The 11,508-nt window shown below is 53.6% G+C and overlaps 1 protein-coding gene and 1 pseudogene across 1 annotated transcript; both read right to left on the reverse strand.

Annotated features, from left to right (window-relative positions):
* Positions 1-1,474: 1,474 nt before the first annotated feature.
* Positions 1,475-8,395, reverse strand: LOC139241569 (complement C1s subcomponent-like). Its single transcript, XM_070870054.1, has 2 exons — positions 8,362-8,395; positions 1,475-2,314 (listed from the first exon to the last, which is right to left on the reverse strand). The coding sequence occupies exons 1-2, from the start codon at positions 8,393-8,395 to the stop codon at positions 1,524-1,526; spliced, it is 825 nt and encodes a 274-aa protein (XP_070726155.1). The 3' UTR covers positions 1,475-1,523.
* An 84-nt stretch (positions 8,396-8,479) lies between these two features.
* LOC139241570 (tubulin beta chain-like) lies at positions 8,480-9,279 on the reverse strand (annotated as a pseudogene).
* Between the last annotated feature and the right edge of the window lie 2,229 nt (positions 9,280-11,508).

Genomic DNA, 11,508 nt, shown 5'->3' on the forward strand with positions numbered 1-11,508 from the left:
AAGCCCGTGTTTGCTTAACAGCAATTAAACTCTGATTGACCTAAGCCTGTGTTTCCTGAACAGCAATTAAACTCTGATTGACCTGAGTCACTGTTTGCTTAACAGCAATTAAACTCTGATTGACCTAAGCCGGTGTTTGCTTAACAGCAATTAAACACTAATTGACCTAAGCCCGTGTTTGCTTAACAGCAATTAAACTCTGATTGACCTGCGCCCGTGTTTGCGTAACAGCAATTAAACTCTGATTGACCTGCGCCCGTGTTCGCGTAACAGCAATTAAACTCTGATTGACCCGTGCCCGTGTTTGCGTGACAGCAATTAAACTCTGATTGACCTGCGCCCGTGTTTGCGTGACAGCAATTAAACTCGGATGGACCTGCACTCGCAAGTTAAACAGCAAACCCACCGGTTCTGTGGTTTAGTTCCGCTCCAGCGGGGAGCTTGTCGGCTGTGAGGTGGAGCACGGCTGCGAGGGAAGATTGAGGAGAGTGTTGGGAGCGATGACGCGGCCCTGTTTGACCCCGGTCCGGACGTGGATTGGGTCCGTGATGGATCCGTCGGTAAGGACCACGCCCTGCTTGTCGTCGTGGAGCAAGCGAAGGATGTTGACAAACTGTTGGGGGGTATCCAAAACAGAGGAGGACGTTCCTTCGACCCTCGCGGCTGACAGTGTCAAGGAATAACAAGACTATAGGTACGGACAAAATCCCTGCTGAGGCTTTAAAGTATGGCGGAGAGGCGCTGTTGGGCGTGGATGCATGACCTCATCTCTCTCATCTGGACCTGCACCCGTGTTTGCTTAACAGCAATTAAACTCTGATTGACCGAAGCCCGTGTTTGCTTAACAGCAATTAAACTCTGATTGACCTGCGCCCGTTTGCGTGACAGCAATTAAACTCTGATTGACCTGCGCCCGTGTTTGCGTGACAGCAATTAAACTCTGATTGACCTGCGCCCGTGTTTGCGTGACAGCAATTAAACTCTGATTGACCTGCGCCCGTGTTTGCGTGACAGCAATTAAACTCTGATTGACCTGCGCCCGTGTTTGCGTGACAGCAATTAAACTCTGATTGGCCTGCGCCCCTGTTTGCGTGACAGCAATTAAACTCTGATTGACCTGCGCCCCTGTTTGCGTGACAGCAATTAAACTCTGATTGACCTGCGCCCGTGTTTACTTAACAATTAAACTCTAGTTCACCTGAGCCCGAGTTTACTTAACAGCAATTAAACACTATTTGACCGAAGCCCGTGTTGGCTCAACAGCAATTAACCTCTGATTGACCTGTGCCCATGGTTACTTAGCAGCCACTGCTAATTGTTTGTCCAATAAAGGCATCGGGCGACTAGGTCACCTGACAAGTTCCTGTGTCCAGAGCCATGTTGTAAGTGTGTGTGTGTGTGTGTGTGTCTGTGATGTCGCAGAGAACATATCACATTTGGCGACGAGGAACGGGACAACTGCAAGGCCCACGGAATGACATTTTATTGCAGGAGGAACAACACCGCCATGGATCGAGCCGCCGTTACGCGCGTGTCTCCTCGTCCTCCCAGCTCCCGTGTTCCCGCATGGTCTTCACAATCCAGGCCAGGTACCGGCCCACGTGGGTGTACACCCCGTAGCTGCCGCACTGCTGGGGCCCGAAGGACACGATGCCCCTCACCACGTGGCGGCTGGGGTGGCGGAGGTCCCGCAAGACGAAGGGCCCCCCGCTGTCGCCCTGGCAGGAGTCGGTGCCTGGCTGACCGGCGCAGACCATGTTGTCCGTGAACCTTGGCCTCTTTCCCCGGTAGTCCAGGCCTCTGCACTTGTCCATGCCCACCACGGGCACCTCGGCGTACTGCAGGAAGATGGGCCGGTCGCGCACCTCTGTCTTGCCCCACCCGGTGATGTAGCCCAGTCTCCCCGCCCGCAGCGGGCTGGTTTCACCGGCGGCGGGCAGGCAGACAGGAGACAGGTTGGCGCCCAGCTTGGCCCTCGCCCGCAACTTGACCAACGCCACATCGTGCTCGAAGTTGGGCTCGCTGCCGTCGGCCTGTGGCCTGTAGTTCGGGTGCAGGAAGGCGTCCTCCACGGGCAAGGCCTTCTCCGGCGACAGGCCCTGCAAGTTGACGATGCCGCCGTGAACCGTGGTTTGCCGCGAGCCGTCGAAGAGGTGGGCCGCCGTCAGGATCCAGCCGTCGGACACCAGCGCCCCTCCGCCCACCTTCCCGTCGTACGTACGCAGCCGCACCTGCCAGGGAAAGTACCCCAGCCGCGCCGGCTTGCCGCCGAAGACACGCCCCGTGTCGTCGGAGATGGCCGTGCGCCCGCACACTGCGGAAAAGGCGGAAAAGTCAACAACAACTTCGTATTTGCACAGCGCCCGCAACGTCCCCAGGCGTCCCCCACGGGAATGTTAGGTGGTTAACAAAAAAAACACAACGGCTGGTGAGCGGCTGATCAATACGGCGTCGCCAAACTAGCCAGCCGTTCCGCGGGTCAATTCAACTCTAATTGACCTGCCCCCGTGTTTAATTAACAGCAATTAAACTCTGATTGACCTGCACCCGTGTTTGCGTGACAGCAATTAAACTCTGATTGACCTACACCCATGTTTGTGTAACAGCAATTAAATTCTGATTGACCTGCGCCCGTGTTCGCGTAACAGCAAGTAAACTCTGATTGACCGCAGCCCTTGTTTGCTTAACAGCAATTCAACTCTGATTGACCTGCGGCAGAATTTACTGAACAGCAATTTGAGTACAGGGGCAGGGAGGTGTTACTACAGTTGTACAGGGCCTTGGTGAGGCCACACCTGGAGTATTGTGTACAGTTTTGGTCTCCTAACTTGAGGAAGGACATTCTTGCTATTGAGGGAGTGCAGCGAAGGTTCACCAGACTGATTCCCGGGATGGCGGGACTGACATATCAAGAAAGACTGGATCAACTGGGCTTGTATTCACTGGAGTTCAGAAGAATGAGAGGGGACCTCATAGAAACGTTTAAAATTCTGACGGGGTTAGACAGGTTAGATGCAGGAAGAATGTTCCCAATGTTGGGGAAGTCCAGAACCAGGGGTCACAGTCTAAGGATAAGGGGTAAGCCATTTAGGACCGAGATGAGGAGAAACTTCTTCACCCAGAGAGTGGTGAACCTGTGGAATTCTCTACCACAGAAAGTTGTTGAGGCCAATTCACTAAATATATTCAAAAGGGAGTTAGATGTGGCCCTTACGGCTGAAGGGATCAAGGGGTATGGCGAGAAAGCAGGAATGGGGTACTGAAGTTGCAAGTTCTGCCATGAACTCATTGAATGGCGGTGCAGGCTCGAAGGGCCGAATGGCCTACTCCTGCACCTATTTTCGATGTTTCTATGTAACTCTGATTGACCTGCGCCCGTGTTTACTGAACAGCAATTAAACACCAATTGACCTCAGCCCATGTTTACTTAACAGCAATTAAACTCTGCTTTACCTGCGCCCGTGTTTACTGAACAGCACTTAATCTCTGATTGACCTCAGCCCATGTTTACTTAACAACAACAAAAATTTGTATTTTTTTGCGCCCTTATCGTTGTGAAACATCCCAAGGTTCTTCACAGGAATGCCTTTGGACAAAAAATTGTCACCGAGCCACAGAGGGCTCTATTCCCTCCCCTTCCCTCAACGTTTATCTGTCCCACCCTCCCCTTCCCTCAACGACTATCTGTCCCACCCTCCCCTTCCCTCAACGTCTATCTGTCCCTCCCTCCCCTTCCCTCAACGTCCATCTGTCCCACCCTCCCCTTCCCTCAACGTCTATCTGCCCCACCTGAGACAGGGTCTGTGTCTCTTGTATTGGACCGTTCAGCCACCCGAGGAATCGCTTTTAGAGTGGGAGCAAGTCTTCCCTCGATTCCGAGGGACTGCGTGTGATAACGACGTTTATAACCTGATTAAAACACGGTAAAAAAACTCACCCACCCCCCCCAAAAAAATAGTTTTCTTAAGCATGTCGACTAATTTTAAATCGGTGAGGTCATTTATTTATTGATTACGCTGCGTTTGGGTGTTTTTGGGGGTTATTCTCATTGATAGACTCATTGTTTAACTAACTTACTGGAATACTTTGAGGATATAACGGGCATGGTGGATAGAGGTGTACCGATGGATGTGGTGTATTTAGATTTCCAAAAGGCATTCGATAAGGTGCCACACAAAAGGTTACTGCAGAAGATAAAGGTACGCGGAGTCAGAGGAAACGTATTAGCATGGATAGAGAATTGGCTGGCGAACAGAAAGCAGAGAGTCGGGATAAATGGGTCCATTTCGGGTTAGAAATCGGTGGTTAGTGGTGTACCACAGGGATCGGTGCTGGGACCACAACTGTTTACAATATACATAGATGACCTGGAAGAGGGGACAGAGTGTAGTGTAACAACATTTGCAGACGACACAAAGATTTGTGGGAAAGCGGGTTGTGTAGAGGACACAGAGAGGCTGCAAAGAGATTTAGATAGGTTAAGCGAATGGGCTAAGGTTTGGCAGATGGAATACAATGTCGGAAAGTGTGAGGTCATCCACCTTGCGAATAAAACAGTAAAAGGGAATATTATTTGAATGGGGAGAAATTACAACATGCTGAGGTGCAGAGGGACCTGGGGGTCCTTGTGCATGGATCCCAAAAGGTTAGTTTGCAGGTGCAGCAGGTAATCAGGAAGGCGAATGGGATGTTGGTCTTCATTGCGAGAGGGATGGAGTACAAAAGCAGGGAGGTCCTGCTGCAACTGTATAGGGTATTGGTGAGGCCACACCTGGAGTACTGCGTGCAGTTTTGGTCACCTTACTTAAGGAAGGATATACCGGCTTTGGAGGGGTACAGAGACGATTCACTCGGCTGATTCCGGAGATGAGGGGGTTACCTTATGATGATAGATTGAGTAGACTGGGTCTTTACTCGTTGGAGTTCAGAAGGATGAGGGGTGATCTTATAGAAACATTTAAAATAATGAAAGGGATAGCCAAGATAGAGGCAGAGAGGTTGTTTCCACTGGTCGGGGAGACTAGAACTAGGGGGCACAGCCTCAAAATACGGGGGAGCCAATTTAAAACCGAGTTGAGAAGGAATTTCTTCTCCCAGAGGGTTGTGAATCTGTGGAATTCTCTGCCCAAGGAAGCAGTTGAGGCTAGCTCACTGAATGTATTCAAGTCACAGATAGATAGATGTTTAACCAATAAGGGAATTAAGGGTTATGGGGAGCGGGCGGGTAAGTGGAGCTGAGTCCACGGCCAGATCAGCCATGATCTTGTTGAATGGCGGGGCAGGCTCGAGGGGCTCGATGGCCTCCTCCTGTTCCTAATCCTTATGTTCTTATGTTATGTTCTTATAGTAACAGGAACCCGTACAGACAGAGAAGTTTACAGCACAGAAGGAGACCATTCCGGCCCATCGTGTCCTGCACCGGCCGACAAAGAGCCGCAGGGCCCTGGGTCAGAAGCCCTGAAGGTTACACATAAACCCACGAACAATGACGGAAAGGCAAAGAGCACCCGGCCCAACCAGTCCGCCCCACACTCAACTGCGACACCCCTCACACTGAAACATTCTACACTCCACCCCAACCGGAGTCACGGGATCTCCTGGGAGAGGCAAAAACCAGATAGAAACCCAGGCCCATTTGGGGAGAGAAAGAAATCTGGGAAAATTCCTCTCCGACCCATCCAGGCGATCAACACCGGTCCAGGAGGTCACCCCCTGGCCGTATTCGATTCCCTGCTGTACTTACCGTTATATCTGCTCCGTCCAACGAAAGGTCACCCAGTCTGACCCCAATGACCAGCTCGAGGTCCGTAACCCTGCAAGTCACTGCACTTCAAGTGTCCGTCCAACCATCTCGTAAAAGTGCCGAGGGTTTCTGAATCCACCACTCTTCCAGGCAGCGAGTTCCAGAACCCCCACAACCCTCTGCGTAAAGAGACCCCCCCCCGCCTCAAACCCCCCTCGAAACCGACCACCAAGCACCCGCTTTTATCAGTGAGAAGGCTGCGTAGTGATTGGTGGACCTGGCCCCACGTGATCTCCCCGTGGGTTCCGCGGCAAATCTCGGCCTCCGACCACGTTCCCCGATTCCCCCCCGGGGCCGGCAGGTACTTTCGTAGGTTCCATTCCCCCACCCCCCCGGAACATTCCGTCCCCTATCGTAGCTACGATTCTACGCGATTCTGCTTATCGTAAGAAACAGGAGCAGGAGTGGGCCATTCGGCCCCTCGAGCCTGCTCCGCCATTTAATACCATCATGGCTGATCCGATCATGGACACAGCTCCACTTCCCTGCCCGCCCCCTTATCCCCTTATCGGTTCAGGAACTGTCTATCTCTGTCTTAAATATATTCAATGTCCCGGCTCCCACAGCTCTCTGAGGCAGCGAGTTCCACAGATTTACAACCCTCTGAGAGAAGGAATTCCTCCTCATCTCAGTTTTAAATGGGCGGCCCCTTATTCTAAGACCATGCCCCCTAGTTCTAGTCTCCCCCATCAGTGGGAACATCCTCTCTGCATCCACCTTGTCGAGCCCCCTCATAATCTGATACGTTTCCATAAGATCACCTCTCATTCTTCTGAACTCCAATGAGTAGAGGCCCAACCTCCTCAACCTTTCCTCATAAGTCAACCCCCTCATCCCCGGAATCAACCGAGTGAACCTTCTCTGAACTGCCTCCAAAGCAAAGTATATCCTTTCGTAAATACAGAGACCAGAACTGTGCACGCAGTACTCCAGGTGTGGCCTCACCAATACCCTGTGTAACTGGAGCAAGACTTCCCTGCTTTTATACTCCATCCCCTTTGCAATAAAGGCCCAGATACCATTGGCCCTTCCTGATCACTTGCTGTACCTGCAGACTAACCTTTTGTGTTTCATGTACAAGTAACCCCCAGGTCCCGCTGTACTGCCGCACTTTGCAATCTTTCTCCATTTAAATAATAACTTGCTCTTTGGTTTTTTTTCTGCCAAAGTGCATGACCTCACACTTTCCCACATTATACTCCATCTAACAAATTTGTCCCACTCACTGAGCCTGTCTGTGTCCTTTTGCAGGTGTTTTGTGTCCTCCTCACACATTGCTTTTCCTCCCATCTTTGTATCGTCAGTAAACTTGTCTACGTTACACTCAGTCCCTTCTTCCAAGTGGTTAATATAGATTGTAAATAGCTGGGGCCCCAGCACTGATCCCTGTGACACCCCACTAGTTACTGGTTGCAACCCGAGAATGAACCATTTATCCCGACTCTCTGTTCGTTAGCCAATCCTCAATCCACGCTAATATATTACCCCCCAACCCCGTGAACTTTTATCCCTGGTTCTGGACTTCCCCAACATCGGGAACATTCTTCCTGCATCTAACCTGTCCAGTCCCGTCAGAATTTTACATGTTCCGATCAGATCCCCTCTCATCCTTCTAAACTCCAGTGAATACAGGCCCAGTCGATCCAGTCTCTCATCATATGTCAATCCCGCCATCCCGGGAATCAGTCTGGTGAACCTTCGCTGCACTCCCTCAATAGCAAGAACGTCCTTCCTCAGGTTAGGAGACCAAAACTGTACACAATACTCCAGGTGTGGCCTCACCAAGGCCCTGTACAACTGTAGCAACACCTCCCTGCCCCTGTACTCAAATCCCCTCGCTATGAAGGCCAACATGCCATTTGCTTTCTTCACCGCCTGCTGTACCTAGAAACATAGAAAATAGGTGCAGGAGTAGGCCATTCGGCCCTTCTAGCCTGCACCACCATTCAATGAGTTCATGGCTGAACATGAAACTTCAGTACCCCCTTCCTGCTTTCTCGCCATAACCCTTGATCCCCCGAGTAGTAAGGACTTCATCTAACTTCCTTTTTGAATATATTTAGTGAATTGGCCTCAACTACTTTCTGCGGTAGAGAATTCCACAGGTTCACCACTCTCTGGGTGAAGAAGTTTCTCCTCATCTCGGTCCTAAATGGCTTACCCCTTATCCTTAGACTGTGACCCCTGGTTCTGGACTTCCCCAACATTGGGAACATTCTTCCTGCATCTAACCTGTCTAACCCCGTCAGAATTTTAAACGTTTCTATGAGGTCCCCTCTCATTCTTCTGAACTCCAGTGAATACAAGCCCAGTTGATCCAGTCTTTCTTGATAGGTCAGTCCCGCCATCCCGGGAATCAGTCTGGTGAATCTTCGCTGCACTCCCTCAATAGCAAGAATGTCCTTCCTCAGGTTAGGAGACCAAAACTGTACACAATACTCCAGGTGTGGCCTCACCAAGGCCCTGTACAACTGTAGCAACACCTCCCTGCCCCTGTACTCAAATCCCCTCGCTATGAAGGCCAACATGCCATTTGCTTTCTTCACCGCCTGCTGTACCTGCATGGCCAACCTTCAATGACTGATGTACCATGACACCCAGGTCTCGTTGCACCTCCCCTTTGCTGGTTTTTGTGTGTTGTGTTGGACGACGGACTGACCCTCAATAACCGGCGAGCTAATACCTCGCCCCCACCCCTGACCCCTGACCCCCTGACCCCCTGACCCCCGGGGCCCCCCGAGAGCCCGTCGCGCGCCCTGACCTGTTCTTGTTCTGCACGTTGAGCATCTGCTCATCCACCTCCTTCATGGACATGCGGCCGCGGAAGATGGCGGCCACCGTCAGGTCGCGCCCGTGACGCGGGTCGCAGGCCGCCATCGTGTTCTTGGCGTCGAACATCTGCTGGGTCAGCTCGGGCACGGTGAGGGCCCGGTACTGCTGGCTGCCCCGGCTGGTGAGGGGGGCAAAGCCGGGGCATGAAGAAGGGCAGCCGGGGGAAGGGCACCATGTTGAGCTGGCCGGGGAAACGCAGGCAGGTGGTCACCCCGCTCATGGTGGCCGACACCAGGTGGTTGAGGTCGCCGTAGGTGGGGGTGCTGAGCTTCAGGGTGCGGAAGCAGATGTGGTACAGGGCCTCGTTGTCGATGCAGAAGGTCTCGCCCGTGTTCTCCACCAGCTGGTGGGCCGACAGGGTGGCGTTGTAGGGCTCCACCACCGTGTCGGAGACCTTGGGCGAGGGCACCACGCTGAAGGTGTTCATGATCCGGTCGGGGTACTCCTCGCGGATCTTGCTGATCAGCAGGGTGCCCATGCCCGAGCCCGTGCCCCCCGCCCAGCGAGTGGGTCAGCTGGAAGCCCTGGAGACAGTCGCAGCTCTCGGCCTCCTTCCGCACTACATCCAGCACCGAGTCGACCAGCTCGGCCCCTCCGTGTAGTGGGCCATCGGCCCAGTTATTGCCCACGCCACTCTGTCCTGTGACAGGGAGACGGAGAGAGAGAGAGAGAGAGGGAGCGTGAGAGGGAGGGAGAGTGAGACAGAGAGAGAGGGACAGTGAGAGAGAGAGAGGGAGGGAGAGGGACAGTGAGAGAGAGAGAGAGAGAGGGAGAGCGTGAGAGGGAGGGAGAGTGAGACAGAGAGAGAGAGGAACAGTGAGAGAGAGAGGGAGGGAGAGGGACAGTGAGAAGAGAGAGAGAGAGAGAGAGAGGGAGAGGGACAGTGAGAGAGAGAGAGAGGGAAGGAGAGTGAGAGAGAGAGGGAGGGAGAGGGACAGTGAGAGAGAGAGAGAGAGAGGGAGAGCGTGAGAGGGAGGGAGAGTGAGACAGAGAGAGAGAGGAACAGTGAGAGAGAGAGGGAGGGAGAGGGACAGTGAGAGAGAGAGAGAGAGAGAGAGGGAGAGGGACAGTGAGAGAGAGAGAGGGAGGAGAGTGAGAGAGAGAGGGAGGGAGAGGGACAAGTGAGAGAGAGAGAGGGAGCGTGAGAGGGAGGGAGAGTGAGACAGAGAGAGAGGGACAGTGAGAGAGAGAGAGGGAGGGAGGGAGGGAGAGTGAGAGAGGGACAGTGAGAGAGAGAGAGGGAGGGAGGGAGGGAGAGTGAGAGAGGGACAGTGAGAGAGAGAGAGAGGGAGAGGGACAGTGAGAGAGAGTGAGAGAGAGAGGGAGAGGGAGGGAGGGAGAGTGAGAGAGGGACAGTGAGAGAGAGAGAGAGAGGGAGAGAGGGAGGGAGGGAGAGTGAGAGAGGGACAGTGAGAGAGAGAGAGAGGGAGAGGGAGGGAGAGTGAGAGAGGGACAGTGAGAGAGAGTGAGAGAGGGAGGGAGGGGAGAGTGAGAGAGAGGGACAGTGAGAGAGAGAGGGAGGGAGAGGGACAGTGAGAGAGAGAGAGAGAGAGCGTGAGAGGGAGGGAGAGTGAGAGAGAGGGACAGTGAGAGAGAGAGAGAGAGAGGGAGGGGAGAGGGACAGTGAGAGAGGGACAGTGAGAGAGAGAGAGAGAGAGGGAGCGAGAGTGAGAGGGAGGGAGAGTGAGACAGAGAGAGGGACAGTGAGAGAGAGAGGGAGGGAGAGGGACAGTGAGAGAGAGAGAGAGAGAGAGAGAGCGTGAGAGGGAGGGAGAGTGAGACAGAGAGAGGGACAGTGAGAGAGAGAGAGAGTGAGAGGGACAGTGAGAGAGAGAGGGAGGGAGAGAGAGAGAGAGAGAGAGGGACAGTGAGAGAGAGAGGGAGGGAGAGTGAGAGAGAGAGAGAGAGGGACAGTGAGAGAGAGAGGGAGGGAGAGGGACAGTGAGAGAGAGAGAGAGAGAGAGGGAGGGAGAGGGAGGGAGAGTGAGACAGAGAGAGGGACAGTGAGAGAGAGAGGGAGGGAGAGGGACAGTGAGAGAGAGGGAGGGAGGGAGAGGGACAGTGAGAGAGAGAGAGAGAGAGAGAGAGAGAGGGAAGGAGAGTGAGACAGAGAGAGGGACAGTGAGAGGGAGGGAGAGTGAGACAGAGAGAGAGTGAGAGCGTGAGAGGGAGGGAGAGTGAGACAGAGAGAGAGAGGGACAGTGAGAGAGAGAGGGAGGGAGAGGGACAGTGAGAGAGAGAGAGAGAGGGACAGTGAGAGAGAGAGGGAGGGAGAGAGAGAGCGTGAGAGGGAGGGAGAGTGAGACAGAGAGAGAGAGGGACAGTGAGAGAGAGAGGGAGGGAGAGGGACAGTGGAGAGAGAGAGAACGTGAGAGGGAGGGAGAGTGAGACAGAGAGAGAGTGAGAGCGTGAGAGGGAGGGAGAGTGAGACAGAGAGAGAGAGGGACAGTGAGAGAGAGAGGACAGTGAGAGAGAGAGGGAGGGAGAGGGACAGTGAGGAGAGAGAGAGAGAGAGAGAGAGGGAGAGGGAGGGAGAGTGAGAGAGAGAGGGACAGTGAGAGAGAGGAGGGGGAGGGACAGTGAGAGAGGAGAGAGGGGAGGGAGAGTGACAGCGAGAGAGAGTGAGAGAGAGAGAGAGAGAGGGAGAGGGAGGGAGAGTGAGACAGAGAGAGAGAGGGACAGTGAGAGAGAGAGGGAGGGAGAGGGACAGTGAGAGAGAGAGAGAGAGCGTGAGAGGGAGGGAGAGTGAGAGAGAGGGACAGTGAGAGAGAGAGAGAGAGGGAGGGAGAGGGACAGTGAGAGAGGGACAGTGAGAGAGAGAGAGAGAGGGAGGGAGAGTGAGAGGGAGGGAGAGTGAGACGAGAGAGGGGGAG

The sequence above is a fragment of the Pristiophorus japonicus genome, unplaced genomic scaffold (genome assembly GCF_044704955.1).
Source record: "Pristiophorus japonicus isolate sPriJap1 unplaced genomic scaffold, sPriJap1.hap1 HAP1_SCAFFOLD_1113, whole genome shotgun sequence".
Taxonomy (NCBI): Eukaryota; Metazoa; Chordata; class Chondrichthyes; family Pristiophoridae; genus Pristiophorus; species Pristiophorus japonicus.

Bases quoted from the DNA above. Each gene is read 5' to 3' on its own strand.
- LOC139241569 (XM_070870054.1), bottom strand. From the start codon at position 8,395: ATGGTACATCAGTCATTGAAGGTTGGCCATGCAG. The intron at 2,315-8,361 runs GTACAGCAGGCG...CCTTTTCCGCAG, and splicing joins ATTGAAGGTTGGCCATGCAG to TGTGCGGGCGCACGGCCATC.